The sequence below is a fragment of the Trichosporon asahii genome (assembly GCF_000293215.1).
Source record: "Trichosporon asahii var. asahii CBS 2479 unplaced genomic scaffold scaffold00071, whole genome shotgun sequence".
Taxonomy (NCBI): Eukaryota; Fungi; Basidiomycota; class Tremellomycetes; order Trichosporonales; family Trichosporonaceae; genus Trichosporon; species Trichosporon asahii.
In genome coordinates this window covers 1,622,958-1,648,103 of record NW_014040854.1, presented here as the reverse complement: position 1 = coordinate 1,648,103, position 25,146 = coordinate 1,622,958, and the positions used below count along the sequence as shown (strand labels likewise).

Here is a 25,146-nt window from a genome sequence, read left to right as displayed (position 1 = left end):
TTCCGCTCTAGCCACGTGGTGCCAACTTCATGATCGTCACGTGATGTCTCAGCGACACTGTGGCACCCGGGAGAACTGCAGCACTCCCAGCTTGCGCATTTTCACACCCCGTAAGCGAGCCACGCACGTTCAGCAAATCGCTGCTTCGAATGCTTCGGCCGACCCACTAACGTTCGCTTCTCGACGTGAAATCACGCACATGGGACGAAGGTTTAATCTGCGGAGGACACGGCGAAAACAGAGCTCACATGTTGCCATCTCGACGTCTCGCTGCGACATCTTATCGGACACTCGGTCTTGGCAAGGAGCTAAGTCTGGCTAGTGGCAGAGTTTAGCAGGAGACAACGCGGGCACCTCTATCTGCGCGCGGAAGAGTAGCGAAGTACGTGGTGCACCCTCAACTCTGTTATCGGTATAGCATGCATAAGTCTAATTTCTGGACCCACTCGGTGGGTCGGCACATCTATGGTCACGGAATGTCAAAGGTAGTATTACACGGTCGCCTCGGGGAGCTTCTTCGCCTGCATCTCTTGCGTTCCGAGGATCTTCTTCTCGTATGAGGACCTCGGGGTGGCTTGCACTAGCGTGTCGGGCGATTCGGCGACCTCGGAGACTACTCGCTCAATCGCGTTATCGGTGCGCTCAGCCTCTGCCTTCTTGCGCTCCTTCTCAGCCTGCCTGTCCTTGCGCTTCTCCCTCCACTTGCCGCCCCTGGCAACAACGAGGAATGAGAGCGGAAGGACTACCAGACTAAGACCGGAGAGAAGCACAAAGGTCCAGCCCACGCCCATAGCGTTGTACATTAGCTGCACAGTGGCAGTCCCGACCGCAGCGAGGGCGCAGCGCACCAGGTTCAGACTAGCCGACACGGCCCCTCCTCGCCCCGGAACTACGTCCTGGCCATAGATGGTGACAGTCGAGTTAAAGTTCGTGCCACACCCGATGAGGAATTGCAGGACGAGAACCACTGCGAGCGGCGCAGTGTACTCCATGGCCCATCCGAAGGCAATCGCAGTCAAACAAAAGCCAATGATGAAGGGCCACAGGCAGCGATGGCGTGTAAGCTCGACTCGGAAGTCGGGTCGGACGCGATGGTCACCGCCACACCGCTTCTCCTCGCGTCGGTAGAAGTAGTCGACCTGCTTGCCATTAAGGATTGTCGAGATGATGGTACCAGCCCCTGACGGAAGGTAGCAGAGACCGACCATGAGGTCATTGAGACCATACTTCTCCTTCAGGACAGTTGAGAAAATTGTGAGGCAGCAGTAAAACTCGACATACGGGATCGAAGACACGATGAACGTGAGGAGAATCTCAGGGACGAGGAGGATTTTGAACGTGCTGAGCGGATCGAATTGACGGCGCTTGGGAAGAACCTGCGGGACACCCTTGAGGCCCTCAGTCTCGAGACGCTTCTCCATGATCTTGTGCTGGTACCGATAAAAGGGGCCTCTGTTGATGCGCGGCGGCGTGACGGAGCCGTCCCCGACAATGGGCCTCAAGGTTTCAGGATACAGCCTGGACATTGTGAGCTTCGAATCATTCCGTGCCTCAGGGTGTTACGGCAATCGGTCACATGGACCCACGCGGAGACTGCGGCGGTACTCACAAGAAAAAGGGGATAAGCAGGCATCCAGTGAGGATCGTCAGAAACCAGAAGATGGCACGCCATCCGAGAGACTGGGAGAAGGCACCACCGAGCAGCGGTCCGATGGAGGGTCCCAGCATCTGTTGTCAACGGCCGTCCCTGATCGCCACGGTCCTCAAGTACTTACGACTCCGCACTGAAAAATCGACATGAACTTGCCTCGCTCGCGCGGCTCTGCAATGTCGGAGATCGCGCCGGCACCGATGGAGATGACTGCGCTGCCTCCTGTTGCCTGGAGAGCACGCATGAGAAGAAGCAGCCAGTAGGCGTTGGTCGGGGTCAGAGCGAGTCCAATGTTGGCCATGAGGTACAGGAACATCGTTCCGAGGTACACTGGTCGTCGGCCGAAGCTGTCGCTGGCGGCACCAAGGAAACTAGGCGTGATTGCCCTGCATGTCAGCCTCGAATGAGCAAGACGACTCACTGGAAGACAAGATAGACGGATACACCGAGAGCAATGTGCTCCTCGGAGTGACCGAAGGCATCGGCCATAGAGGGGATAGCTGGTACAAAGATGTTGGAACTGAGCGGGGAGATGATAGCACCGGCACCGCAGAGCAATGCAATGATCCACTTCATCTTGTTCGAGAAGGCAGAGTAGGGTCGATCCGGCAGTTCGATTTCGATTGTCTGTAAGATAGGTGGCAGGTTGAGTGGCTCCGGCGATCCCTTGACGGTCTCTTTTCCGTCGACGAGGGTAGAGGGCGTGGGCCAGTCGTATTCAGCATCGTTCTTGATCGGAGAAGATGGAGAGACCGGCGAAGACATCTTGTCATAGTGTAATGATCGCAAGGAGGGACAGCGAGTGTTGGGCTCGGAGGGAACGATGGTACCCTCCGGCGAGGCCAAGCCCGGCGCCACCTGGGCGTCGGCCATGCGAATGTCGATCTCGGTTCTCGACACGGTCGAGGACATGGTAGTACAAGCAAGGAGAGGAGAGGGGCACTGCAGAAGCCAGAGCCGCCCATAGCCATGCACTCTTATATCTGTCCCGTATCTAAGACTGCACTGCGATCTTGGTCGCGTTGGCCAAGAAAACTAGCTCTGGGGTGTCGGCGGCGAGGCGTGCGACGGGAGTCTAGCACACCGCTTCCTTGGCTCGCTGGCGCTGATAGCGGTGATCGAACCAGCCCAGTGCCGATGAGGGCATGCCGGCCGAACCAGACAGTCGGTTCCCATGAACCCCTCCAAACGTGCATAAGCACCATGCGTGGACTGCGTCTTCTTCGTAAGCCGAGCATAACCAAAGTCGGAGAGGTCGGAGCTGCGGTGTCTGCGGCAGACATTGCGCGACTTTGGGATACGTGAAATGAACGGGATATCTGCCGTTCAGCAGGCTCTCGGCGAACAAAGCGAAGATGAGCAGCTTGATCGCTTGATCCTGATATCCTGACGTGCTAGCAGCTGGGCTTGGCCGGGACCGCGATGCCTGCGGCGGCGCGTTGCCGCGCGCCGAGACCGTGAGGGTACAGCCTTGGGCCTGCGTGCTGCGTTCTGTGGCATGTGCCAGCTGCGGCGAGGGGGTGTGCCGCGCGTGCCGTTGTGCCGGTAGCGAAAAGATGAGACATGTGTTCTAAGGGCCGAACTCAATCCCACTGTAGCCTTTTCAGGGTAGTCACTAGTCTTCACTTGGGGCGGATCATTATTACGCCGAGAAAACCTCCATGTTGTCATAGCACCCGTCCTGGCTCTAGAATGTCGCCTGGCCGGGCTTGGCACGTTCGTAGTCTTCTTCGACGCCGAATCCGTGCCAAACTCTAAACCGTACCAGTGTTTGAATGAGCGATTTCGCAGCAATCACAAGATTCTCGGCGTAACATGTTGCATCTCTCTTCTCACATGAGGCAATTAAGCTCTGCTGTTCAAAGCGCCAAGTCGGCGGCCGCTATCCAGGCTCTCCCCGTCTGCGTGCCGATGCCGCAGGTCTCCATTCGTGACATTGGAGCTCAATGGCGCTCGTACCGCAGAGGTCGTGCCCACGGAGGCCAGCGGGCCTGAGCCGGCACGCGTGGACGCTGGGTTTGAGGACACTGCGGACACGATGCCAGGCGCTGGGCGCCGTTGCACCCCATCGTTCCCAGAGTACGTGGGTGGCAGTCTGCGCGGTGCTGGAATCGACTGCGGCACACTCATAGGCTCTGACTCCACGTCCACTGCAGAATCCACGGTCGGGGCATCTGCCACTCCACCGACCACACTAGCGCTATCCGCTGGCGCCAGTGCCGCTACCCGTCCTGCCAAGTCTTGGCCAAGCTTGGAGATGCCTTGAGACATGGCGTGCACCGCAACGCTCCGCAGATCCGTAGTACTGGGAACGATCGAAGTTGCCTCGGGTGCTGTTCGTGACAGGAGCCGTGGGAGCGCAAAGGTCAGATGGCGTGGGTAGACGATTCGATCTTGAATCACAGCTCGAAGCCTCTCCACGAGCAGCTGCTCGATCTTGGGGATGTCCTGGAGCTTGGCCCGCGAACCCAAGAGACTCGACGTCTTCAGGTTGAGTGAAAAGTCGGGGAGCAGGCACACGTGCATGTGCTGCTGCTCGTCTTTCGGGTCGTGAATCTGCACACTCAACTGGAAGATCGGTCAGTGATGCTGACACGGCAGAGGAACTTACAGTTCCGCCAAATGAGACCAGCTCAACCCCGATCGCGACAGGCAACACGGCAAAGCGTGGTCGCGGAAAGTTTATCAGCACAGCAGTCGAAATAGCCAGGGACACCGTGTCGGCGTAGTCGAGATCGACTTCAGCCCGCACACGACCTTCGCCGTCGGCTGGTCGGATCCTCGAGTTGGACAACAGGGGAAACGCTTTGCCCAGGTTGACTGACGTAACCTCAATGGGGTCCAGCCATGACAGCTCACGGCCAGGGGGGTTCAGCCAACGTTCGAACTGCTTGCGGGCGCCTTCCTCGCCGCCAGAGGACAGAAGATCATTGCGGTAGCCTTGCAGGACCTGACGTTAAAATCTCGGAGATCGGAGGGTTACCACAGGATTGGTCAACTTACCTGCGCTCCGAGAACGTTGATCCAGTCGGCCGATTCGGCTGCGTGCGATGACATGTCGTATCCTGTTTTATCCAGGAGCTCCGCAGTAGGAGGTGGAGGCACGGCGGTCGTCGACAGAAAGGCTTTCTGGGGTTCAGCAACGGAACGATCTAAATTTAGCTCACCTCTGCGCGCTCTTTCCGTCTCCTCAGACGCGCCTCATTGTCCTCGATGCTTGGAGAGCTGAAGACGACATAGCGAATAAACAGCAGACAGAGCAGAAGGAATATGCCCTGTCCCACTAGCAAACCTTGTGTGAATGTCCACGCTGAAGGAGTCGATTCGAGGCCCATCGCTTTGAACAATTGCTGTGAATCACCGGGAGGTCACTAGTTCAGTCGCAGTTTATGTTGACATCGCTTTGCGGGGTTTGAAAGCGTGGAGGATGGAGCGACGACGATGTTGTCTGGTCCCCTCGAACTCCAAATCAGGGGCTCGGCGATGATCTCATGCCATGTTTCGTGCGCGTTACGTAAAACTATCCTTCCCCGACGGAGTCGGAGTGATGCGCCATCTCCGCGTTTCGGAGACAGGGGGTGCGGACGATGTCAGTCACCCGGAACGCACATGCATGCGCATACATTACCACCAAGACCGTGCGCAGCGTATAGGGGTTGACCTGCGACAGTGCACGCTGTCGAAATTATGCTGAATCCTGCTGACCACACCGGCTGCGATGCCCTCCTACATTCAAGGTCGCAAGAAGGCTCTACGCTCCAGGTATCGGCCGTCAACAGGCTCAGAGCCTCTGCAGCGATACTGCAAGCCCCGGCATATTGTGCCTCTCGCTGGGGTTAGGGAGCGACGACAACGTATGGCGCTTGATCAACCCTGCCCTTGGGTGCAGACGGTAAGGGTATCCGGTCCTGAGTATCGCTGCGGCACTCATTGCTTGGCGCGCGACACTGCGTATCCCAGGAGCGAGTAGATAGTAGGTCAGTGGGACAGACTTGATACCTGCCATGTGCTGCCGCAACTGTGTGCTTATCGGGGAGGAGTATCAAGCACCTTGCGGACAGGTTGTAGCGTTATAATAAGTCGGAGGAAAGCGAGGGCAGGGGCGGGGCAGGTACAGCACAGTCATGTTGGAGGCTGAGGCGTGACTGATTTTTGGCGCCCAGTTTGAGGAATGGTGCGCTACGGTGAGCGGTGGTACGTTGGACGGGGAGGGACTGCGGGACCAACCGTGCTTGGCCAGGGCTATCCTGCAGGCGCAGGGCCCATGAAAGTGACCAACCCCTGGCTGGCCTGGCTGCCTGCCGCGCGCCGTCCGTCTGATGTTTGCAACCTTCATCCAAGCCCATCAGCCTCCATCGCCTGCATGGATGCAACCACCCGGCATCCCAACTTTGCTCTACCACCTTCCGTTCAACATCACATCACTCATCCAGCACTCTCTGCAATACAACCTCTCCGCATCACCATCTATCAGCATTCGGTCAACGTCAGTCGGCTCTTCACCGCGGTCCATCAACCGTTGCCGGCCTTCCTCGCTTCCCTTACGTGTTTACAACAATTCGACCGTGACACCAACGACGCCACCGCTAAACCTACGTGAACGCGTTGGCTAGGAGGCCAAACAGAAAAAGGCAAACATCACTTCCTCCTCTTTCCATTCTTTCCTTCGATTCACCTCCCGGCGTCACCTGTCTGCTCGGATTTCCGTTCATTGGAAACGGCGGACGACTCAGCCAAAATGGTGAGTTGGATGAGACCCTAAATGACCGACATCCTGTTAACATTGTCCAGGCGACCATAACAGCCCCGCCTAAGAAACGGTACCCAACGTCATTGTCGCACAATCGAGCTGGCCCGTCTCGACCTCCAAGACACATGCCTCCGAGCACCGCTTCAACGCCGGTATCGTCTTCGGTCGACGATGAGGTGCCCCCGCCTCCGGAACTGGCACCGCTTATGGCACAACGGCAGGAGCAAGTCCCTGAGCTTTTCTCCTTAGAGCATCTTCTCCGGCAAGCGGGCTACAAGGAGACGCGCGTCTTCACGCCAGAGGCCGAGAAGCTCGCTAATCGGTACAAGCGACAATTCAGTGACGAGCAAGCCGCCGAACTTGCCGATCTGTACGCCAGTGTTGGCCAGAAGCACAACATGGAAATTCGCCATATGACGCAGCAACATGTTCCTTTCCGTTCTTCCTCCAGCGTCCTCCGAAGCGTCGTTCTCCAAGATACCGGCGCAAACCAAGCCTTCAAGGACGGGAAACGAACCAACGATCGGGAAGAAGACGAGTCGTGGTGGGGTTCCATGTTAATCAACCGTGCTGCTGAGACGGTGGGCAAGTCGATATCGGCGATGAGCCCGCCGTCGAATGAGGGGTCGTTGGAACGGATCAACATTGGATTGGGTCTTGCCAAGGGCGGTAACGGCGTCCGGAAAGCCAAGTCGAATTGGGAGTTGACTCGACGACACTCAACATCAGGCCCAGACCAAGAAGATATCCCGCCAATTCCTCGTCTCACTCAGTCCGACAACACTCTCACAACTCCGCCTCGGCCATCTTCAGCCGCTTTCAACGCTTCGGCGCCGCCAGCGATCGACAGTGTCTTCACAACGCCCCCTAGACTGACGACGGGGCAGCCGGTTTTCGAGGACGATGAGGGCTTCGGGTGTCCTTTACCCATGGACTATGAAATTCATGGGGGAAGCGACGACGACATGTATAACCTGGGCTACACCGATAGCTCTGGGACAAACTCAGCCGCTAGCAGTCTCGGTACTCAAATCGAACCCCGGCGCATGTCCGCCTCTCCGCCGCTCAGAGACGCTGCCGACGTCCTTGCTGGTTTGGGGCTTGGTCCTTCCGATGTCTCAGACGCATTGGCTTCAGCTCCACCCGCCGATCTCGAGGATGAGGATGCCGATCCCCACGAGATCGCGTTAGCCGAGCAAGAGGCAGCTGCTATCGGACAGCGCATCTTAGCTTCGACTGTCGAATACGATGAGGACTCGGACGAGAGTGACGTGCTGTCCCCTCCTCCCCCGGCCCTGTCCATCGCCCCAACCAGGCGAACGGTGGCGGTCAGCAAGCCTCGAACAGCAACACTTCCTTACCCTGCGACCGCTTGTCCGACAACAGCGATTGCCGACGCAATGGGTGACCTCCTGACGGACCCGCTGCCTGATCGAACACCATCGGTCGTTGCGTCTGAAACGAAAGCAAAGCTGAGAGCGGCCCAATCGGCGCCGATGTTACGCAGCAAGTCACAGCCGTTCCTGCGCATCAGCCCTGCTGTGGTCGCTCCTCCGACCCTCCAGATAATGGCGCCCGTCATCTGCGATTCGCAGTCCGACATGGCTGAGGACCTGCCGCCGTTACCGACGCCGGCTCCGGCCCCCCAACCTACAGGTTTCTCATCTCTCGCGCTCCGTGCCAAGAAGTCTCTGAAAGCCCTTCGGTCCACATTCTGGGCCCAACAAGCTGAAGTACCACCGCCGCTCCCCACACCCGAGGACTCGTTCATCTCGAACAAAACACCTATCCTTACGCCCAGACTGGACTGGGCTATGCAAGGGGAGCATTTTGCTGGCTGGAATGATAACAAGGGCCACGGATTTGGCCGCCAACGCGACTCCATCGACACTATGGCTGAGATCGGAGACCCATTCGCCAACGCTGGCGATGTTGAGATCGATTACTCGAAAAGCTTCTTCTACAAACCGTCCACGCCGCCTGGACCTGGCGGCTCCAGCGGTCACCAAGGATCGCCAACGCCGGCTGGCAGAATGCGTAGACAGCGCTCGGTCAAGACACTGAGAGCGCAGCTTCTGCGCCCAGTCGCCGCACCTCCCGTGCCTCAGATCCCTCCGATGTACCGCAAGGGCAAAGGTCGACTGCCTACCACCCCGCCCCTACGCAACAAAAACACCCAGCGCCCGGCATTCGAGGTTCCGAAGCTCGCTCTGCACTCCCCGAACGCATGGGAGGAGGGACGACCTCCCGTGGAGATCATTCTCGAGGGCGACGAGTGGGACGCCCGCAGCATCGTTGAGAATTGGGGAAGCGGCATCCGCAGAGGACGCGGGAAGAGCCCGAGCTACTACGACGACGACGAGGACTTCTTCTTCTAAGGCCCAGCACTCGACCCGAGACCACATCACCTTCCCTCACTCCCCGCATAGCTTTCACGACACTTCATTCCCAGTTAACGAATCATGTCCTGTGCCATCACCAAACCATGTCGATACCAAGCACCACCCGTATATGCCCTGTCCATACCCACCTGACAGGCGGAGCTGGCTAATCAGTTTCTGTAAGGCTTTAATGTTATAATGTATCTCCATTTCATGCCAGCAGACGAGCCTCTCAGTCAAGCAGTTGATGACCTCCTTCGACGGTGCCTGGTGGCTTGCACTGACCAGATGTAAACTAGGGGGCGGGAGCGCAGCAGAGCCTTGATTTCGAATATCGGAGCATGATTGTTCGAATCTTATCACGGTCAGGGTAGACAGAGGCTGCGTAACGCCAAGGCGCCCAATGCCTATAAATTCATCGGACCTCATCGGTTGTAGGGCAGCTGAAATCGGTTACACTCCGCGCCGCACGCGATCACTTGTGCTATTCTCAACCACCTCTTCAACTGACTTCTTGCCCGCCGGCTGCGACGTGCAAGCCGTCATGGTCACCCTCAGCAAGGTGAAGGAGGTGCTGAAACGGTGAGTGTTGATCAGCGTTGAAGATTGCCGACTAATGGAAGGCATGCAAACTTCATTGGGCCAGGACTAGGTATGTCTCCGCACAGCCTTTGCCGCTGCTTCGTATGCGGTCGCTGACGTTCTTCCCAGTCAGCTCAATTGCGTACATCGATCCCGGAAACTGGGCTACTGATCTGGAAGCTGGTGCCAACTATGGTTACAGTGAGTGCAGGCGCGCGAGTGCCAGCTGACGTGAACCAGAACTGCTATTCATTGTGTTGATGGCGGGTCTGGCAGCCGTAGTGCTGCAGACACTGTCCGTGCGTTTGGGTGCCGTCACGTCAAATTCGCTCCCAAAGGAGACTCGTAAGCTTTTCCTGCACTGGGAAGCCGAGTACCCAAAGTACCGCAAGCTGTTCCGTGCCGGCCTCTGGACGCTGTGGGCGCTCGCCGAGATCGCAATCATCGCCACCGACCTGGCGGAGCTGCTCGGTTCTGCGATCGCGTTGAACTTGCTCTTCCCCAAGTTGCCGCTGTACGCCGGTGTTCTTATCACCGCAGCGGACGTCATGGTGATCCTGGTATTCTTCCGCTCAAACAAGGGTAGGCAGGGCATGATGTTCTTCGAGATCATCCTTGTCGCCATGGTTCTCGCCGTGTTTGTGTCGTTCATGATCCTGCTGAACCTTGTCAAACCGGACTGGAGGGAGGTCTTCCTGGGCCTTGTTCCCAGCTCAACGCTAGTTAAGCCCGGCGCCCTTTACATCGGCATTGGTATCATTGGAGGTAAGCTTCTGCCTAAGCTTCGCTGACATTCCAGCAACGGTGATGCCCCACGCCCTCTTCCTGGGCTCGCATCTCGCTTCGGTTGATCGCTTGAACATGCGCCCTGAGCTCCCCATGCGCACTCGGAAGCCGATGAACCAGCGCCTCCCCAGCATCCTTTCGAGTCTGAAGATGCGGCGGCGGCGACCGGGCAACACGTCAGCGGACAATGTCGAGCTGGACAACATGGAGAGAACCCTCGCGGCTGAGCCAGTTTGCGGATCCATTGCCGAACCATCAACGCCAGTGACTCCCGTGACCGAAGTACCGAAGAAGGACGACGACAGGGATGACGATGATGCCGAGTACCAGCTCGCACTGAAGCAGTACGAGGCCGATGTGCGCACATTCGACCGCATCCGCTGGGTGACGCTCCACGTGAACCACGCGACGGTGGACACGATCTACTCTCTGCTCGGGTTCGCGCTGACGATCAACTCGGCGATTCTGACGCTAGCCGGCGCAATCTTCTACTACGGCACCTCCGGCGTGTCTGCCGACGATGCGGACCTCGTGGGAGCACACAACCTGATCAGGGACTATGTCGGTAACGGTGGAGCGATCATTTTCGCCCTCGCTCTCCTGTGTGCGGGCCAGAGTGCGTCCATCACCGCCACGCTCGCGGGGCAGGTCGTGTCTGAGGGCTTCCTGCAGTGGAACATCAACCCAATGCTGCGCCGAGTGATCACTCGCCTCATCGGTGTCATTCCCGCTGCCATCGTCGCGAGCGCTGTGGGCATGAAGGGCTTGAACACGATGCTCGTCGCGAGCCAGGTTGCACTCTGCATCGTCCTCCCGACCGTCACTGTGCCACTCGTCTACCTCTGTTCAAGGAAGAGCGTAATGCGGGTCGAAGGACCCGTTCAGGAGCTTCCGTCGTCGCGACCGCCCTCGCCTTCGGGCTCCACAGCGTCTGCTTCTGCTCGCCAGCTTGGGTCGCTGGGACGCTCGACCGCCCCCGAGAGCGAGTGCAGGCCGTCGACACCGGCAGGGTCGGTGCAGTCCGCTCCTGCGGCACCCGCGCCGCTTGGGCTTCGTCGAGTCAAGCACTTCGTCAGCCCCTGGTGGATGACGGCGATCGGCTGGCTTCTCTGCGCCATTGTTATCCTCGCCAACGGTTACGTAATCGTCGAGCTTGCTCTTGGGAATGGATAAGGTGGAGCGACAGCCGAAGGAAGAGAATGGGAGGAGCATAGCATAAGCATAACTGTACAAATAGCGCATAGCAGCATTGTCAAAGGCATTATAGCATCTGGAAGAAGCATGCAAGGCCATCGATCGGTGTTGGAAGGGCGTAGAGCAGTGTGCGGGTGTGACCGAGCGGAGCCTGGAAGCGACGCAATTGCCACCGTAAGTCCACCGCTGGGCCGCTGTCGACAGCCGGTTGCCCGCTTAAGCACGCGTGTCGTCCGACCACATGCCGAACTCGAACTTGGCAACACTTTCCCCACCACACTCAGCACCATGGCCATCGAGGACGTCCTCCCGACAATCATTCTAGTCGCCGTCATCTTCTTTGCCTACCGATGGCTGACCGGTAGCAGTGAGTGGAGCGCAGAGGCCGGGGCCGCATGCGAGGGTCGTCTGGGTTCGGCGGCAGCACCACATCTACCGACCCCGATCACTCCGCGGCACCGACAACCCGCTCGAAACGCAGCTCGAGGCCATCGCCGGAAAAGCTACATAATTCCCCAGTGCTAGCTGACTCCCAGAAACGCCGGCCGACCCGTTCCACGGCGTCAGGCGCGACATGGTCGAGGCCGTGATCAGCGCTTTCCCCGATGTTCCAGTCGATAACGTTGTGTATTCTCTGACCCGGACGCGAAGTGCCCAGTCGACGAGCGAGATCATTCTTGAGCGCGGAACATTGCCAGCTGTGAGTGTCGCACTTTGCCTCTGGTTCCCCGTGACTCGCAGAGTCGCCTGCATCGCTTGGTCTGCTAGCTCCACCGCTCTCCCTTGGGGCTGCTTGACGAGCAGGGCGACAACCGGGTACAAGCTTTGCTTTCCTCGAACGTGACCAAGCTGACCCCAGCCCCCCACCGGCTTCGTGATCCCCGACTCGCTCCGTCCAGCGGCCGCCGTGCCCGTGCCCGCCCCGTCCTCGCAGTCCCAGCAATCCGCGCCGGCCACGAAACCGCAGTCCCTGATCGAGCGCTACAACCTCAGCGCCAAGCTCGACCAGGCGCCCTCCGAGGAGAGCGGCAAGTGGGAGGCGACGCGCGAGAACCGCGAGAAGGACCTGCGCGCACGCAAGGAGAAGATGATCCTCGAGGCGAGGCGGAAGCTGCTCGAGAAGCAGGCCCAGGCCGCGCAGGCGGCCAAGGTCGAGTAAGATGTAGCGGTGTAGTCTGTCATTATGCATTTGGAGCCTATCTACTTATCTATGGGTGTTTGTGCTCTGGTCCTCAGGTCCCTGTGTATTTGGGCGAGCGGTGTGTGGAACCGACTACTTGACCCCCAGCAGCTCGTTCAACCGCTGCAGACGCGGACCGAGCGCCTTGACGCTCTCGTCATCGATGTTGGCGACTGCGAAGCGGATCCAGCGGTCGCGCTTCATCTCGTCCCCGCCTTTGATGCTGCCCCACACCTTATCCTCCAGGTCGGGCATGAAGAAGCAGCCAGGCAGCGTGAGCACGCCCGCCTCGAGCGCAAGGGCGCGGCCGACGTCTTCGCTACCCACCTTCTCGCCCTCCTTCACGCCGAGCTGTTCCTGTGCCGACAGGAACTCCTCCGGGAACTCGACGTAGGCGTAGAAACCGCCGGAGCTGATCAGCTTCCACCCTGGCACGGAGTTGACGACTTTCTCGAAGATCTGCAGACGTTTGCGCAGCGCCGCGGCCGCCTCATCCAGGTCCTCGCGGAGTGAGGAGAGGAGGTCTATCAGCGCCAGCTGCGGGGCTCGTGGAGGGCAGATCTGCATACAGTCGCAAATGGTCACGATGTGCGCCAGCAGCTCGGGCGCGGCCGTGATGCAGCCAAGGCGGTGACCGGGGATACGGTATCCTTCTTTTCTTGTCAGCTGATAGACTATTATGGAGTTGTGAACACCACTGCCGACCTTTCCCGATCCACGCCCACATCATAGTCGCTGAGCCGCGGCCAGGGGAACAGAAGCGACTCACTGCTGAAACTACCAAGCGTGATCAGCGTCTCGCGCCACTCGGGCCGCTCGAAGAGGGTGTGCGGTTGCGCGCCGGCAAAGTCGCGGTACGTCTCGTCGAGCACGAGCGGAACGTCGAACTCGCGTGCAAGAGCGTACCACTCCTCGAGCAGGGAGGGACTGTAGATGGCTCCGGTCGGATTGTTCGGGGTGACGAGGACGATGGCGCGGGGTTTAACCTTGGAGCCTGAATCGCGGGCCGTCTCCAGGATTGCCCGAGCCGCGGGCAGCGACGGCGTGAAGCCGTCCTTGGGCGAGCAGGGGATGTATGCGGGCTCGACCTGCTGGAGGGACAGAGACATGGCGTGGTTGAAGTAGCTCGGGAGGGGGAGGAGCACGCTGCTCTCGCCCGGGGGACAGAGGAGCCTGTTGTTAGCTAACATCAACAATCACATAACTGCGACTCACATGAGCAGAACGAGGAACGCCATGTTGCATCCCGTCGTTATCCCAACGTCTGCGTCGCTGAGCTGCTGTGCGCCGACGCCGTACTTGTGTCGCAGCTCCTCGGCGAGAGCGGAGCGCAGCGCCGGCTCACCCAGGATGGGGCCGTACTTCGCTGCGTCGTGTGTACCGGCGACCTTTGAGAGAGACGCCAAGACAGGTTCAGCTGGCGCCGAGCCCGGTACACCCTGCGACATGTCCAGCAGAGGACCTGCCTTTGGGCTTGCAACGTACGAAGCTCCCCATGCCTTCGCCTTCGGGATCCTGACGTCAGTTGAAACCCCGAGTTGAGAAACTCACGGAGGAGCGGCTGTCGCGCGCACCGCTGGCGCAACGTAAGACAGCGCTCTGGACATGTTGGCTTGCTTCCAAATAAGTCCTAGGTTTTGTAGGTGCCAGAAAGTAAGGTCGCTAGTCGTTATCGCTGCTCACGGGGGCCAAAGGTGGGCGGAGGACAAGTGACCGACCAGCCGGCGGACTTGGCCGTCTGTTCCTTGACCATAGGCATGCGAGCTCACCAGGCACGCCCAATGACCTGCGGTGATGACGTGAATAGCGCGCAATCAGGTTCCGGTTCGGCAACCGCCCTCCACCATACCCCCAATTCCGCACCCTCCCCCGCAGCCCTGCATTCGCATCAGCCCTCCGGCCCACGACCCCCAACTCTTGCTTCCTCCACTTCCGTCTTGTCCTCCACGAAAAGGTTCCTAATCAGCTGGTGAGTAAGCTGCTCTTCACCTCTTCTTCGCGGATCCGGACAGTGTCAATTGGTAAGGAGGAAGAAGTCACTCGGCGCGTCGCTGCGGGCACCGACACCGCCAGCGTGGAATGCACTTTCCCATCTCGGCTCGGCGTTCTTCGTCGCCGAGCAGGAGCCGCACTTTGCGCACCTGTCCTAGCCTCCGCACCCCACGTATACATATAAAGAAACTGACATCCAGGTTACACCTCAGACCTACTCACTCATCCACCAACTCATCTAGCGCAATGTCTGCTGGTGAGTTGTGCCATACCCGCCTTGGCAAGGACTGACATCTACAGCCTGCTGCTCTCTCCCTCCCGTCCAGGCGGAGTACACCCCTAAGGGTTCGTACGGCAAGCTCGGCGGCATCAAGTCGTACGGCGTCGGTCCCACCGACACCGGCAAGGCCATCCTCGTCGTCTACGACGTCTTCGGCTACAGCCCCCAGATCCTCCAGGGTGAGTGCGTTGATCCCCGAGTTGCCTCGGTCTACAGGAGCTCAAGAAGATCCCACGTAGCTGACGCTTAGGTGCTGACATTCTGGCCTCTGCTGGCTTCCGCGTCGAGATGCCCGACTTCCTCCACGGCACCTACGCCACCGCCGACATGTTCGACGGCTCCGAGGCCGGCACTGAGAAGCGCAACAAGTTCTTCTCCGGCTTCCCCGGCAAGTACGACACCCAGTCTGACCAGATTGGCGAAGCTCTCAAGGACCTCAAGTCCCAGGGCTACAAGTCGGTCGGCACCGTCGGCTACTGCTGGGGCTGGAAGGCGACCGTCACCTCGTCGTGCGTGAACGACTTTGCGGCCATTGCCTCGTGCCACCCCTCGTTCATCGACCTCGAGGACGCCGAGCGCATTAACGTCCCCGTTCTCCTCCTTCCCTCCGAGGACGAGGACAAGAAGACCAACGACGGCGTCTACGAGGCCCTCGAGAAGAAGAACCCCGGCAAGAACAAGATCAAGTGGTACCCTGGCCAGCCGCACGGCTTCGCTGCCGCCCGTGGCGACCTCTCTGGCGGCAAGGCCACCGAGGCTTACCAGGACGCCTACGCCGAGCTCATCAAGTTTTTTCGCACCTACGTCTAAGCGTGATGCCAAGCTCTAATCTGGGTTGTCGAGACAGAAGTACTTATGCACAATCTCAATCAGTTTCCTTGTTGCAGCTGCGGCTAACAAACACCACTTGCCCGCATAGCGGCATAGCGATGCGCCTGTTCGACATCGAAGCAGCGCATGACATCACAGTTGTTCTTCGTTGTTATGCTTGTCGATACCTGACTCCTGTGCCTCATTCAGGCCCGTTCAATGGGCTGAGTGAATGAGAAAGAACTGCCCCAATGTGCATATGCAAGGGCAGATTTCCTGGTGGCTCACTGAATTCTGGACGTTGAGTGCCTTCAGGTGGACGCTGGTACGCTGGTGGCCAAGGACGGAATGTAATCTTATCGCGCCAGTGTAAACAAACAACCGGGGCAGCCCAAACACAAACATTGACCTAAGTGCCCTGTCAGACTTTCCCACCCATGGACGCAACGAACATGACAAAGGATGCGAAGTGCATAGATCAACAAAGTATGGGACTAGGTAACTACAATGGACACTGGATTCTACATGCTGAGGGCTGAGGGCTGGCGTGGACGGACGTGAGAAGCTTGGGAGAGTTATGAAGGGGGCGAGTTCTCGTCCATCAGTCCAGCCATGCGCTGCATGGCCGGCGTCTTGCCCTTGGCGCCCGGGGCGAAGTGCCGCTCCTTGACGTTCTTGAGTTTCCGCGTCGTCGGCGAGTCGTGCTGGTCCGTCGGCGAGACGGTCGGCTTGGAGCTGTCGGTCAGCTATTGCTCGCAGAGATCGCAGCGGAACAGATTATGCCAAACACCAGCCGGTCGGTCTGATGGACAAACCGTCTGTGTTTGCCACCGCCACCACGGGCACTCACTTGGCCTGCGCCATCTTCTTCGCGAGCAGCGCCTTCTGTCCCATGGCGGCGCCGGGGACGGCGGGGTCGACGGTTTGGCCGGGGATCACGTCGTTGGCTGGTTGTGAGTTACACACACCTTTACAAAACTCACGGTTAACGGGGCCAGAGACGTTGCGCTGGCGCTGGACGACGGCGGCGCGGCCGGGAGCGTGCAGGGGCTCGATGGTGGGGTGGTGCGACATTGCGGTCGAGTAGAGCGCTGTTGTAGGAGGACAGAGGTGGAGTATGCAAGAAACAGAGGTGAGGAGTAATGTTGCGATGATGGAAGATGCACAACGTTCGTTCGTCCGTTTAAGCTTTGGACGGATGCTTGCGGATAGACATGGAGCGGGTGGAACGCATCAGTAGTGTGTTGTCTGTCACACGGCGGCAACTGTGAAATGGCGAGTGAGGATTGGTCCCAAACACTCTCAAACATGAGCGATCTGGGGCCTTGCACGCCCTCGCAGATTGCATCCTTCCTCCACCCCTGCGAGAGTCTCGATTCACGGCCGCCCTAAGACCACTCTCTGCTCACTGCCCGCTCGCATGGTGACATCGACCACCTGCCGACCTGGCGGACGTAGTTTTGGTTTGTTTTGACGCCCCTGTGACTCAGAACACGAGCAGCGGACGCAGGCGCGGCCCTGCAAATCCAGGTACACCAAGCTCGCACTAAGGGCGGCGTCGCAGGGTGGATGCGCGGTGGCTGGTCGTTCGTCATTCGACGAAACACGTTGGACGGAAAAAGAGAAATCACGCGCCCGGGCGCTTGTTTTCATTGGATGCTTACATAAGCAGGAGGGAGGGCGGGCTGTCAGGTCCGGCCTTCTTAGTTCAGTGGCTAGAATTTTCCACTAGTAGTGTCTCGTCAGAAACTTGCTATGGAACGGTCACCCGTTCGATTCGGGTAGAAGGCAGTCACCAAGTGTGAGACTTTTTGGCCTTGCGTGCTGGAGCTGAAACCTTCCATGTCCGCAGAAGCCCTTAAAGGACGGCAGAGTAAACTCCCCCTGATTCTCACGGATGCCTCTGTCCCCTGTCCCCTGCGAATTTGCTATAGGCGATTGTGATCGTTCCATCGTCTCGACAGTCTCACATGACCTCCCCTACCTCTTCCCTATTCCTTCGCAATCACCAAGACGGCCTTGCAGGCCAAAAAGATGACCTCTGGCGGGGTCGAACCGCCGACCTTATGCGTAAAGCACGAGCTGTTAAGCATACGCTCTAACCAACTGAGCTAAGTGGCCTGAATGCTGCTGATGTCAGCTTGGTGGTGGCGCCGCCACGGGGCCGCTCGGGTGGGTGCGAAGGCGCTTCGGCTTGTCTGCACCACTGCTGAAGCGTCTATCGGGGCATGTATGCGTCAATTGAAGGGTTCTCTCTGTAGATGGAAGCTCGACGACACAAGGACACCTTGGGTTTCTTCGCGACGGGACTGTGCGGCCTGCCGTTGGAGAATCATCCGCCGCCGTGATGGTTCTGGCGTACCGCGCGCATCTCGCACCAAACCTTGGCGCAGAAGGGTGCAGGTATGCGTACGTCTATATGCCTCCCGACAGACAGTCGTTCAAGCGCACTTCTCTCCGAATTCTACGTGTTATGTCAGGCACCGACGACGCTGGCATACTATGGCTTCGCGTGGAAATAGACCTCGACATCACTGCTCACCGTTCACAAATCGCGTGCATTGGGAAGGCACAGGTCGTCGCGTGCACACGCTTACACAGCAGTGCCGAACCAGTCACATGGGTGTCTCCGATGTGTGGGAGCGAGCATTGTGGCACCTGGCAATCGATCACTTCATCAGCTGACGCGCCCGCCGAAATGGCTCTTCTGCTCTACAGCGTTCCCAGATGCACATGCAGGAGCGGACAATGAGCTCCGGAACGGACTCAGCGCCAGCGGCCTGCGCAGCTGTCAGCGAACACCCAAGGCGTTGTGGCGGAGTGGTTAACGCGGTTGACTCGAATGGTCTCCTTCGGGAGGGATTCTGATATCAACTTCCTTCGGGAGCGCATGTTCGAATCATGTCAACGTCGTCTTTTGCTGCTCTATAGAGTGCAGGAAGCAAGGCAGGTTCGAGGGCAACATCCTGAGACGATGGAGACGGTGGCAGATGGAGGATGATCACGTCAGCTGTGGTATATTAGGGCAATTTCTCATATTTTGAATAACTCGAGCCTCAGGTCACGGAACTGGGTCCTGACTGCGTCTACCTTGTTGCCTTCTGGAGCTTTTAGCTATCCCTGCGACTACCGCTCCAGAGGGCCTCATGTGAGCTGTGAGAGCTCGGTGGGACAGGTCCGATGATGTGATCTGACTTTCATTCCGGTGTTGTGGCGGAGTGGTTAACGCGATTGACTAGAAATCAATTTCCTTCGGGAGCACATGTTCGAATCATGTCAACATCGTTTTTGGAGCGTTTACGGGCTCTCGGGAGTCGAATCTATGTCAGAGACACATCGACGGATCGCGGAATACGCCTTCCGACCAACAGGATAATTTTCAGAATTTTGAATATTTTTACGATTGGTCCGAATTTCAAAACGACATGACCCTCTTTTCAGGGGCCAAGGTAGAGTGTGCAACGCACGGCTCCGCTGGGCCACAGCCAGAGACGCTCTACGATCTCGGGTCTCATTAGGGATGCCGGTTGTCGGCCCACAGATCGGCGTTGTGGCGGAGTGGTTAACGCGGTTGACTCGAACGGTTTCTCTTCGTGAGATGGGTTCTGCAATCAACTTCCTTCGGGAGCGCATGTTCGAATCATGTCAACGTCGTCTTTTGCTGCTCTATAGAGTGCAGGAAGCAAGGCAGGTTCGAGGGCAACATCCTGAGACGATGGAGACGGTGGCAGATGGAGGATGATCACGTCAGCTGTGGTATATTAGGGCAATTTCTCATATTTTGAATAACTCGAGCCTCAGGTCACGGAACTGGGTCCTGACTGCGTCTACCTTGTTGCCTTCTGGAGCTTTTAGCTATCCCTGCGACTACCGCTCCAGAGGGCCTCATGTGAGCTGTGAGAGCTCGGTGGGACAGGTCCGATGATGTGATCTGACTTTCATTCCGGTGTTGTGGCGGAGTGGTTAACGCGATTGACTAGAACTTGAACAGTTCGATCAATTTCCTTCGGGAGCACATGTTCGAATCATGTCAACATCGTTTTTGGCCCTCTATGCATCACCTGAGATGCCCGGAAAGGGGTTCCAAGGCGCGGAGGTTGTGTGAGCCCTTCGGGCGCGGGTGCGCGGACCGTTTACCCTGAATGAGCTGTGGCCGTCATTTGAGATGATCTGGACCCTTGCCGCCTTCGGGCTCCCCTTGCCGTGCATTACCGATCGTCTAGCTGTGACCGCCAGACACCAACTGCTGTGTCTCCAAGCCACCGGTGGCGCCACCTGCACAGCCCATGTCCAGGTGGAGCACAGCTTTCTCAACCTTTCTCGTCCGTACTTGTATCAATGCACGCGCTGTCACCGATGCCAGCAGCGCTTTTTTCATGCTACTACGGAATGACAGTCACACATTATTCCATCTGTCAGCCCCGCTCCCGATTCCCGTCGACATGTTCAGAAGCGGTGGCCATAATGAGGTAGGAGAGGAGGAGGTTGAGCTGCTTCCAACGACGGTATCTGCACGTCCGCGGGTAGACAGATTCTGGAGAACGGCAGCAAGAGGCTTTGCAAAGCCTCATACTACGAGTACGATCGCGCTAGTTGGAATCTTGGTTTTTGCGCTTCTTCTGCCTTCTCCTCTAACTTGGGGGACATCCGAGGCTCTTCCTCGGAACGTAACACGCCCTATCAATGGCACCCATGGCCATCGCCCTCCTAGTTCGGAATCCTCATCACTGCGGGGGACGCTGGAATGGGCGACTCAGGAAAACAAAGAGCTGATTAGCTCTATTTTTGTCCCCCTCCCCGTACGCGAATGCACGATCACAACACCTGCCTGGTTTGCTCCCTGTGCAGCGAGACGAATGCTGGTTCCAAGCTTGTACGCGGAAGAGTTGATTTATCCGGACTTCGGTCTTACCCTGCCTGTGTTTGTCAACGATGAGCAGCGCTCTCTGTGGCTGGAGGCTGCGGAGAAAGTTGACCGAATGAGGTATGAAGCGCGAGGGAAGGAGGAGTACATGCTGTACAGCGGCCAGCATGGGCAGAACTTTGTAAGTCATAAGAGTTGATTTCTCGCGCATGTCACCTAACCGCGCTCATAGGTCCTGCATAATGTCTCGTTCATCCCCCCTGGCATGGACAGCTGGGTGCCCACTGCGTGCGGAGTCGATGGTACCACTCTAAGCTCTCTTGCAGTTCAACCTCTACCTTCAAACTCTGAGCCGAGCACTTCAGCTATCCTCGTATCCACCCCGGACTCATGGTCGTTCCAGCATTTCCTCGATCGTGCCACGCACGTTGTCGGACAAGCAAGTCACCTCCTTTTTACCAGCCCCGACACTCTGGCTCTCACTGGTAGGGCAGGAAAGAAAATCGTGCAGGAGATGTGGACGAGGATGGGCTTCGCGGACGAGAGAGTCATCCACCACCCACGACAGAGAATGGAACTTGCACAGCTTGTGTTCGCTTGCAAGTCTGTTCTCATTCATCCCTATCTGAGTTGGCGAAGCGCTGAAATGCTGGGCATGCCGTGGGCCAAAGGACGGCGGCACCCGTTTGATACCTCGTCGAAAAAAGTGGTGAGTGTATAGTTATACAGTAATCACCGTCTGTGTTGCTCACACTTGAAGGTCATGTACATGTCACGGTCGGACGGTCGTGCCAACAACGGCGGCCGGAGAGTACTCAACGAGCCAGCGGTGTTGGCGGCCATCGAGTCGTTGCTGGAGACTCGGGGACGAGGGGAGAGGCTCCAGTTATTCGACCCTTCGAAATTCCCTAACGTTTCCGCCTTGATCGAAACTTTCTCGCGTGACGTCGCAGCTGTCGTCGGGCCGCACGGCGGGAGTCTCATGAATCATCGGTTTGCTGGACCAGACACGCTCGTCCTCGAGTTCCTCCCCACGACGCGCATGGAAGTGATCAACTTCGAGGAGACCAGCATGCTGAACCAGACATATGCCGCCATTGTGACTCCAGGCATTGGCGCCAGTCATGACATGGAAGTGGACGCGGCGGACGTCGTTAAACTGCTTTCGGAGCGACTAGGCAAGCCAGGGAAGAGCGTTCTGATGCCATATCAGTGGGTGAAGGAGTGAAGAGAGATTAGCTCCTGCGTCATGAATATCCTTTTACCTGCAACAAAGCTTGGCTGCTTCTCCATTAGTCTCCGGCTCGCTAGCCACTTTCAGCTCTCGCGAGCCTCGTGACTCGGGGCGTTCGGAACTCCGTCGCCGACGCCGAAGACCGTGTTCCGCCTTCTTAGTTCAGTGGCTAGAATTTTCCACTAGTAGCGGTGTCTCATCGGACTATGGAACGGTCACCCGTTCGATTCGGGTAGAAGGCAGAGCAGTGGCGCAGGAAGAGATCAGAGAGAGCTCAACCAATCGTCCTTTTTCGAAATTTTGCTGATTTCATGGAGGTGCCACTATCTAACGTGAGCGCTGGAGTATGTTCCGCTTTGTGGTACGACTGAATGAGTTGTTCCGTTGTTCCGACAGGCGGTCCGGCCACGTCCGACTGTTGCGGCGCTGCACGAGTGCCTCAGACTCCGAAGACGTACTGGGTCAGGGAGGCGGGGCGCGCCCGTCTGCCCCCTCCCGTTGTATCTTCCAGTTCGCCTTCTTAGTTCAGTGGCTAGAATTTTCCACTAGTAGCGACGCATGATCGGACTATGGAACGGTCACCCGTTCAATTCGGGTAGAAGGCAAACGAACGCGGAGCGTGGGAGCTTGAGACTGTCCCTAGCTCGGCTTTTGCTCTTTTACAGTGCACGCAGGTCTTTAGAGGCTGATGGAGAGGGCGTCACTGTGACTGCAGTCGTCCTGGACCGAATCACTGGGCCCCGCAACGGTGGAACGAATGGGACCAACCAGAACCTGGAGTGGCCGATGCGACGTAGACTGCTGGAGGATGGGCGTCAAGTCTGCCGTGCCGTGAGCAAGTTGACAGCAGTGCCAGGACTCATCCAGCAGGGCTCTCCCCCAGTAGTCTTAAGTGTGCCCTGATCAAGTTGCTGAGTCCTGGACCCTGTGAGGATGCGTGTCAAGTCGATAAGGAGTCGTTCCACAGTTGTAGTTGGCCACTGTGCTGCGCGGGCGCCGCTGACGGGCGGCCTGCATCACGCAAAGATTGTGCGACCGCCTGCTTCGTCTAGTGGTTAGGATTTTCCTTTCGTAGTCTTACAAGGGAACGGTCACCCGTTCGATTCGGGTAGTAGGCAGCTGCAGAGGACAAGAGCGCCTCGGCGACCTTTTTGGCACCATCGGCGATGGTCTGGAACACTTGGTGCGAGCCGTAGACCCGCCTGTGGCCCTCCCTCGGCCGGAGGGCGCCTGCTGCCGGAATACTTTAGCGTAACTCCGAGATGAGTTCAATGCCTCGCTGTAAGTATCCCAACCTTGCTCTGCCCCAAATGCTCTCGAGACGAAGACTGCGGCCTCGGAGATCCGCCTTCGCCGCGGAGGATCGTCGGCCCGCCTTCTTAGTTCAGTGGCTAGAATTTTCCACTAGTAGTTCGTGGCGTCTCGGCGTCGCATTGCTATGGAACGGTCACCCGTTCGATTCGGGTAGAAGGCAGCATGAGGTTGGTCGGGCCCGCCAGAGCAAGTCCAGCCCTTTTTGCAACGAGGAGGGGTGTCGTGAGGGCCGAAGGAGGTGTGGTGATCGGATGGACTTGCAAGTTGCCTGCAGTGCCACTCCTGCGCCCTCCCACACACATGTCAAGCCGTGTTGAGGCTCGCGCTTGTTTGACTTGCAGCGGCTCCTACGTTGCGTGCAGCAAGTGCCCATCAAGAACTGCTCTCCACGGCAAACCTGTCAGTCGTATGGACACTCTGAAGATCAGAAGCACCAGGGCAGGCACTTCTATAGGCCGTTGCCGTCCAAGAAGTCCGTATGCGGCGCCGGAGTCCGCCCTCGGAACTCCGTTCGGCGCCGAGGTGATCAGCGCTCGGCCTTCTTAGTTCAGTGGCTAGAATTTTCCACTAGTAGTGTCTCTTCGAGTCTTGCTATGGAACGGTCACCCGTTCGATTCGGGTAGAAGGCAACAGCGCGCGCCGAGGAGCCCGCAAGGGCTTCGAGGAGCTTTTTGAAGAAGTCAGAAGAGTCCAGTCGAATGGTAGAAAGCCATTGGGAACGACACGGGGGTGGTAAACCTTGTCGCTGCCGCCATGCCACAACGGCTCCTGCGGTCAGTGAGTACATTAGAGTGGTGTCAGTAGCGCAACTCTGCGGTCGCGAGAGCTGCGAGCCCGTTAGTGCACTAAGAATCCAACGCGTGTCCATATCCGAGGTCTAGTCTAAGTTTTAGTGGAGGAGGGCTCTATAGCCTGCTCCTCTTAGGCCTTGCGCTGCCCGGGAAAGACCATCGTCGGGGGAAGAGAGTCGACCGGAGGGAGGAGGGAAGAGGCGGCCTTGCGGGCGTTCTGCTGGAGAACCATGTCCATGATGACGATCGCAGCCATGGTCTCGACAATGGGAATGGCACGGGGGAGGACACAGGGGTCGTGCCTTCCGCGGGTGGCGAGGGTACCCGAGGTGCCGTCGTACTGGGCGGTGCTCTGCTCCTGGGAGATGGTGGCAGGGGGCTTGAAGGCGACGCGGAAGTAGATGTCCTCGCCGTTCGAGATACCGCCCTGGATACCGCCGGACCAGTTGGTGGTGGTGCGGAGACGGTTTCCGCCGTCGGGGTGCGCCTCGAAGGGGTCGTTGTGGACTGAGCCGGGGTACTCGGCGCCGCGGAAGCCGGAACCGATCTCGAAGCCCTTGGTGGAGGGAATGCTGAGCATGGCGTGGGCGAGGACGGCCTCGAGCTTGTCGAAGCAGGGCTCTCCGAGGCCGAGGGGCGGGTTGCGGATGACACAGGTGATCGTTCCGCCGAGCGAGTCGTTGCGGCCCTTGGCCTCACGGATCTTGGCCTCCATCTTCTCGCTCGTCTCCTTGTGCGGGCAGCGGGTGATCTCCTTGTCGACCTGCTCGCGGGTGACAGTGCTGAGGAGCTCGAGGTACTCCTTGCCGATGACCTCGTCGTCGTTCTGGGCGAAGGGAAGCGAGACGTTGCCGACGCTGCTGACGTAGGCGACAATGTCAACACCGAGAGCCTCCTTCAGGTACTTCTCGGCGATGGCGCCGGCAGCAACACGGCCAATCGTCTCACGCGCGCTGGCGCGGCCGCCTCCAGAGCTAGCCTTAACTCCGTACTTGGCGAGGTACGTGTAGTCGGCGTGCGACGGGCGGGGGTAGAGGTCGGTCTCGGTGTAATCATGCGGGCGCTGGTCCTTGTTCTGGACGAGGAGACCAATCGGTGTGCCGAGGGTGACACCGTGCTCGGTACCGGACTGGATCTGAACAGTGTCGAACTCGGAGCGCGGCGTCGTGATGTCGCTCTGGCCGGGGCGCCTACGCGAGAGCTGGACCTGGATGTCCTCGTTCGTGAGCTTGAGTCCGGGCGGGACGCCGTCGATGATGGCGCCGACCGACTTGCAGTGCGACTCGCCGTACGTGTGGACGCGGTAGTTGGTGCCGAAGGAGGACATGGTGATGTGT

The 25,146-nt window shown here is 58.3% G+C and overlaps 10 protein-coding genes and 11 non-coding genes across 21 annotated transcripts; 15 read left to right on the top strand and 6 right to left on the bottom strand.

Annotated features, from left to right (window-relative positions):
* Nucleotides 1-491: 491 nt before the first annotated feature.
* A1Q1_05556 (uncharacterized protein) lies at nucleotides 492-2,563 on the bottom strand (the record flags this gene model as incomplete). The annotated part of the gene is made up of 4 exons (XM_014322233.1): nucleotides 492-1,518; nucleotides 1,610-1,728; nucleotides 1,776-2,022; nucleotides 2,073-2,563. The coding sequence occupies 4 exons, from the start codon at nucleotides 2,561-2,563 to the stop codon at nucleotides 492-494; spliced, it is 1,884 nt and encodes a 627-aa protein (XP_014177708.1).
* A 933-nt stretch (nucleotides 2,564-3,496) lies between these two features.
* Nucleotides 3,497-4,708, bottom strand: A1Q1_05555 (outer membrane protein; the record flags this gene model as incomplete). Its single annotated transcript, XM_014322232.1, has 3 exons — nucleotides 3,497-4,219; nucleotides 4,263-4,601; nucleotides 4,655-4,708. 3 exons carry the CDS (start codon nucleotides 4,706-4,708, stop codon nucleotides 3,497-3,499), a joined length of 1,116 nt encoding a protein of 371 aa, XP_014177707.1.
* A 1,818-nt stretch (nucleotides 4,709-6,526) lies between these two features.
* On the top strand, nucleotides 6,527-8,779 carry A1Q1_05554 (uncharacterized protein; the record flags this gene model as incomplete). The annotated part of the gene is made up of 1 exon (XM_014322231.1): nucleotides 6,527-8,779. The coding sequence occupies one exon, from the start codon at nucleotides 6,527-6,529 to the stop codon at nucleotides 8,777-8,779; it is 2,253 nt and encodes a 750-aa protein (XP_014177706.1).
* Nucleotides 8,780-9,326: 547 nt separating this feature from the next.
* A1Q1_05553 (uncharacterized protein) lies at nucleotides 9,327-11,323 on the top strand (the record flags this gene model as incomplete). The annotated part of the gene is made up of 5 exons (XM_014322230.1): nucleotides 9,327-9,364; nucleotides 9,406-9,434; nucleotides 9,494-9,565; nucleotides 9,641-10,117; nucleotides 10,164-11,323. 5 exons carry the CDS (start codon nucleotides 9,327-9,329, stop codon nucleotides 11,321-11,323), a joined length of 1,776 nt encoding a protein of 591 aa, XP_014177705.1.
* A 309-nt stretch (nucleotides 11,324-11,632) lies between these two features.
* A1Q1_05552 (uncharacterized protein) lies at nucleotides 11,633-12,503 on the top strand (the record flags this gene model as incomplete). The annotated part of the gene is made up of 3 exons (XM_014322229.1): nucleotides 11,633-11,711; nucleotides 11,881-12,044; nucleotides 12,204-12,503. The coding sequence occupies 3 exons, from the start codon at nucleotides 11,633-11,635 to the stop codon at nucleotides 12,501-12,503; spliced, it is 543 nt and encodes a 180-aa protein (XP_014177704.1).
* A 114-nt stretch (nucleotides 12,504-12,617) lies between these two features.
* A1Q1_05551 (uncharacterized protein) lies at nucleotides 12,618-14,131 on the bottom strand (the record flags this gene model as incomplete). Its single annotated transcript, XM_014322228.1, has 4 exons — nucleotides 12,618-13,177; nucleotides 13,294-13,697; nucleotides 13,740-14,029; nucleotides 14,099-14,131. The coding sequence occupies 4 exons, from the start codon at nucleotides 14,129-14,131 to the stop codon at nucleotides 12,618-12,620; spliced, it is 1,287 nt and encodes a 428-aa protein (XP_014177703.1).
* A 631-nt stretch (nucleotides 14,132-14,762) lies between these two features.
* Nucleotides 14,763-15,606, top strand: A1Q1_05550 (uncharacterized protein; the record flags this gene model as incomplete). The annotated part of the gene is made up of 3 exons (XM_014322227.1): nucleotides 14,763-14,772; nucleotides 14,817-14,975; nucleotides 15,047-15,606. 3 exons carry the CDS (start codon nucleotides 14,763-14,765, stop codon nucleotides 15,604-15,606), a joined length of 729 nt encoding a protein of 242 aa, XP_014177702.1.
* A 575-nt stretch (nucleotides 15,607-16,181) lies between these two features.
* On the bottom strand, nucleotides 16,182-16,680 carry A1Q1_05549 (uncharacterized protein; the record flags this gene model as incomplete). Its single annotated transcript, XM_014322226.1, has 2 exons — nucleotides 16,182-16,341; nucleotides 16,457-16,680. The coding sequence occupies 2 exons, from the start codon at nucleotides 16,678-16,680 to the stop codon at nucleotides 16,182-16,184; spliced, it is 384 nt and encodes a 127-aa protein (XP_014177701.1).
* A 623-nt stretch (nucleotides 16,681-17,303) lies between these two features.
* A1Q1_t397 lies at nucleotides 17,304-17,397 on the top strand. Its single transcript has one exon. It is a non-coding gene; the product is annotated as a tRNA-Thr (tRNA).
* A 244-nt stretch (nucleotides 17,398-17,641) lies between these two features.
* Nucleotides 17,642-17,727, bottom strand: A1Q1_t395. The gene has a single exon. It is a non-coding gene; the product is annotated as a tRNA-Val (tRNA).
* A 685-nt stretch (nucleotides 17,728-18,412) lies between these two features.
* Nucleotides 18,413-18,519, top strand: A1Q1_t398. The gene has a single exon. It is a non-coding gene; the product is annotated as a tRNA-Ser (tRNA).
* A 291-nt stretch (nucleotides 18,520-18,810) lies between these two features.
* A1Q1_t399 lies at nucleotides 18,811-18,891 on the top strand. Its single transcript has one exon. It is a non-coding gene; the product is annotated as a tRNA-Ser (tRNA).
* Nucleotides 18,892-19,150: 259 nt separating this feature from the next.
* A1Q1_t400 lies at nucleotides 19,151-19,260 on the top strand. Its single transcript has one exon. It is a non-coding gene; the product is annotated as a tRNA-Ser (tRNA).
* Nucleotides 19,261-19,551: 291 nt separating this feature from the next.
* On the top strand, nucleotides 19,552-19,645 carry A1Q1_t401. Its single transcript has one exon. It is a non-coding gene; the product is annotated as a tRNA-Ser (tRNA).
* A 403-nt stretch (nucleotides 19,646-20,048) lies between these two features.
* Nucleotides 20,049-21,698, top strand: A1Q1_05548 (uncharacterized protein; the record flags this gene model as incomplete). Its single annotated transcript, XM_014322225.1, has 3 exons — nucleotides 20,049-20,651; nucleotides 20,703-21,179; nucleotides 21,231-21,698. The coding sequence occupies 3 exons, from the start codon at nucleotides 20,049-20,051 to the stop codon at nucleotides 21,696-21,698; spliced, it is 1,548 nt and encodes a 515-aa protein (XP_014177700.1).
* A 157-nt stretch (nucleotides 21,699-21,855) lies between these two features.
* A1Q1_t402 lies at nucleotides 21,856-21,946 on the top strand. The gene has a single exon. It is a non-coding gene; the product is annotated as a tRNA-Thr (tRNA).
* Nucleotides 21,947-22,218: 272 nt separating this feature from the next.
* On the top strand, nucleotides 22,219-22,309 carry A1Q1_t403. Its single transcript has one exon. It is a non-coding gene; the product is annotated as a tRNA-Thr (tRNA).
* A 432-nt stretch (nucleotides 22,310-22,741) lies between these two features.
* A1Q1_t404 lies at nucleotides 22,742-22,822 on the top strand. The gene has a single exon. It is a non-coding gene; the product is annotated as a tRNA-Thr (tRNA).
* A 255-nt stretch (nucleotides 22,823-23,077) lies between these two features.
* On the top strand, nucleotides 23,078-23,178 carry A1Q1_t405. The gene has a single exon. It is a non-coding gene; the product is annotated as a tRNA-Thr (tRNA).
* Nucleotides 23,179-23,554: 376 nt separating this feature from the next.
* On the top strand, nucleotides 23,555-23,647 carry A1Q1_t406. Its single transcript has one exon. It is a non-coding gene; the product is annotated as a tRNA-Thr (tRNA).
* A 292-nt stretch (nucleotides 23,648-23,939) lies between these two features.
* On the bottom strand, nucleotides 23,940-25,136 carry A1Q1_05547 (chorismate synthase; the record flags this gene model as incomplete). Its single annotated transcript, XM_014322224.1, has 1 exon — nucleotides 23,940-25,136. One exon carries the CDS (start codon nucleotides 25,134-25,136, stop codon nucleotides 23,940-23,942), a length of 1,197 nt encoding a protein of 398 aa, XP_014177699.1.
* Nucleotides 25,137-25,146: the final 10 nt, after the last annotated feature.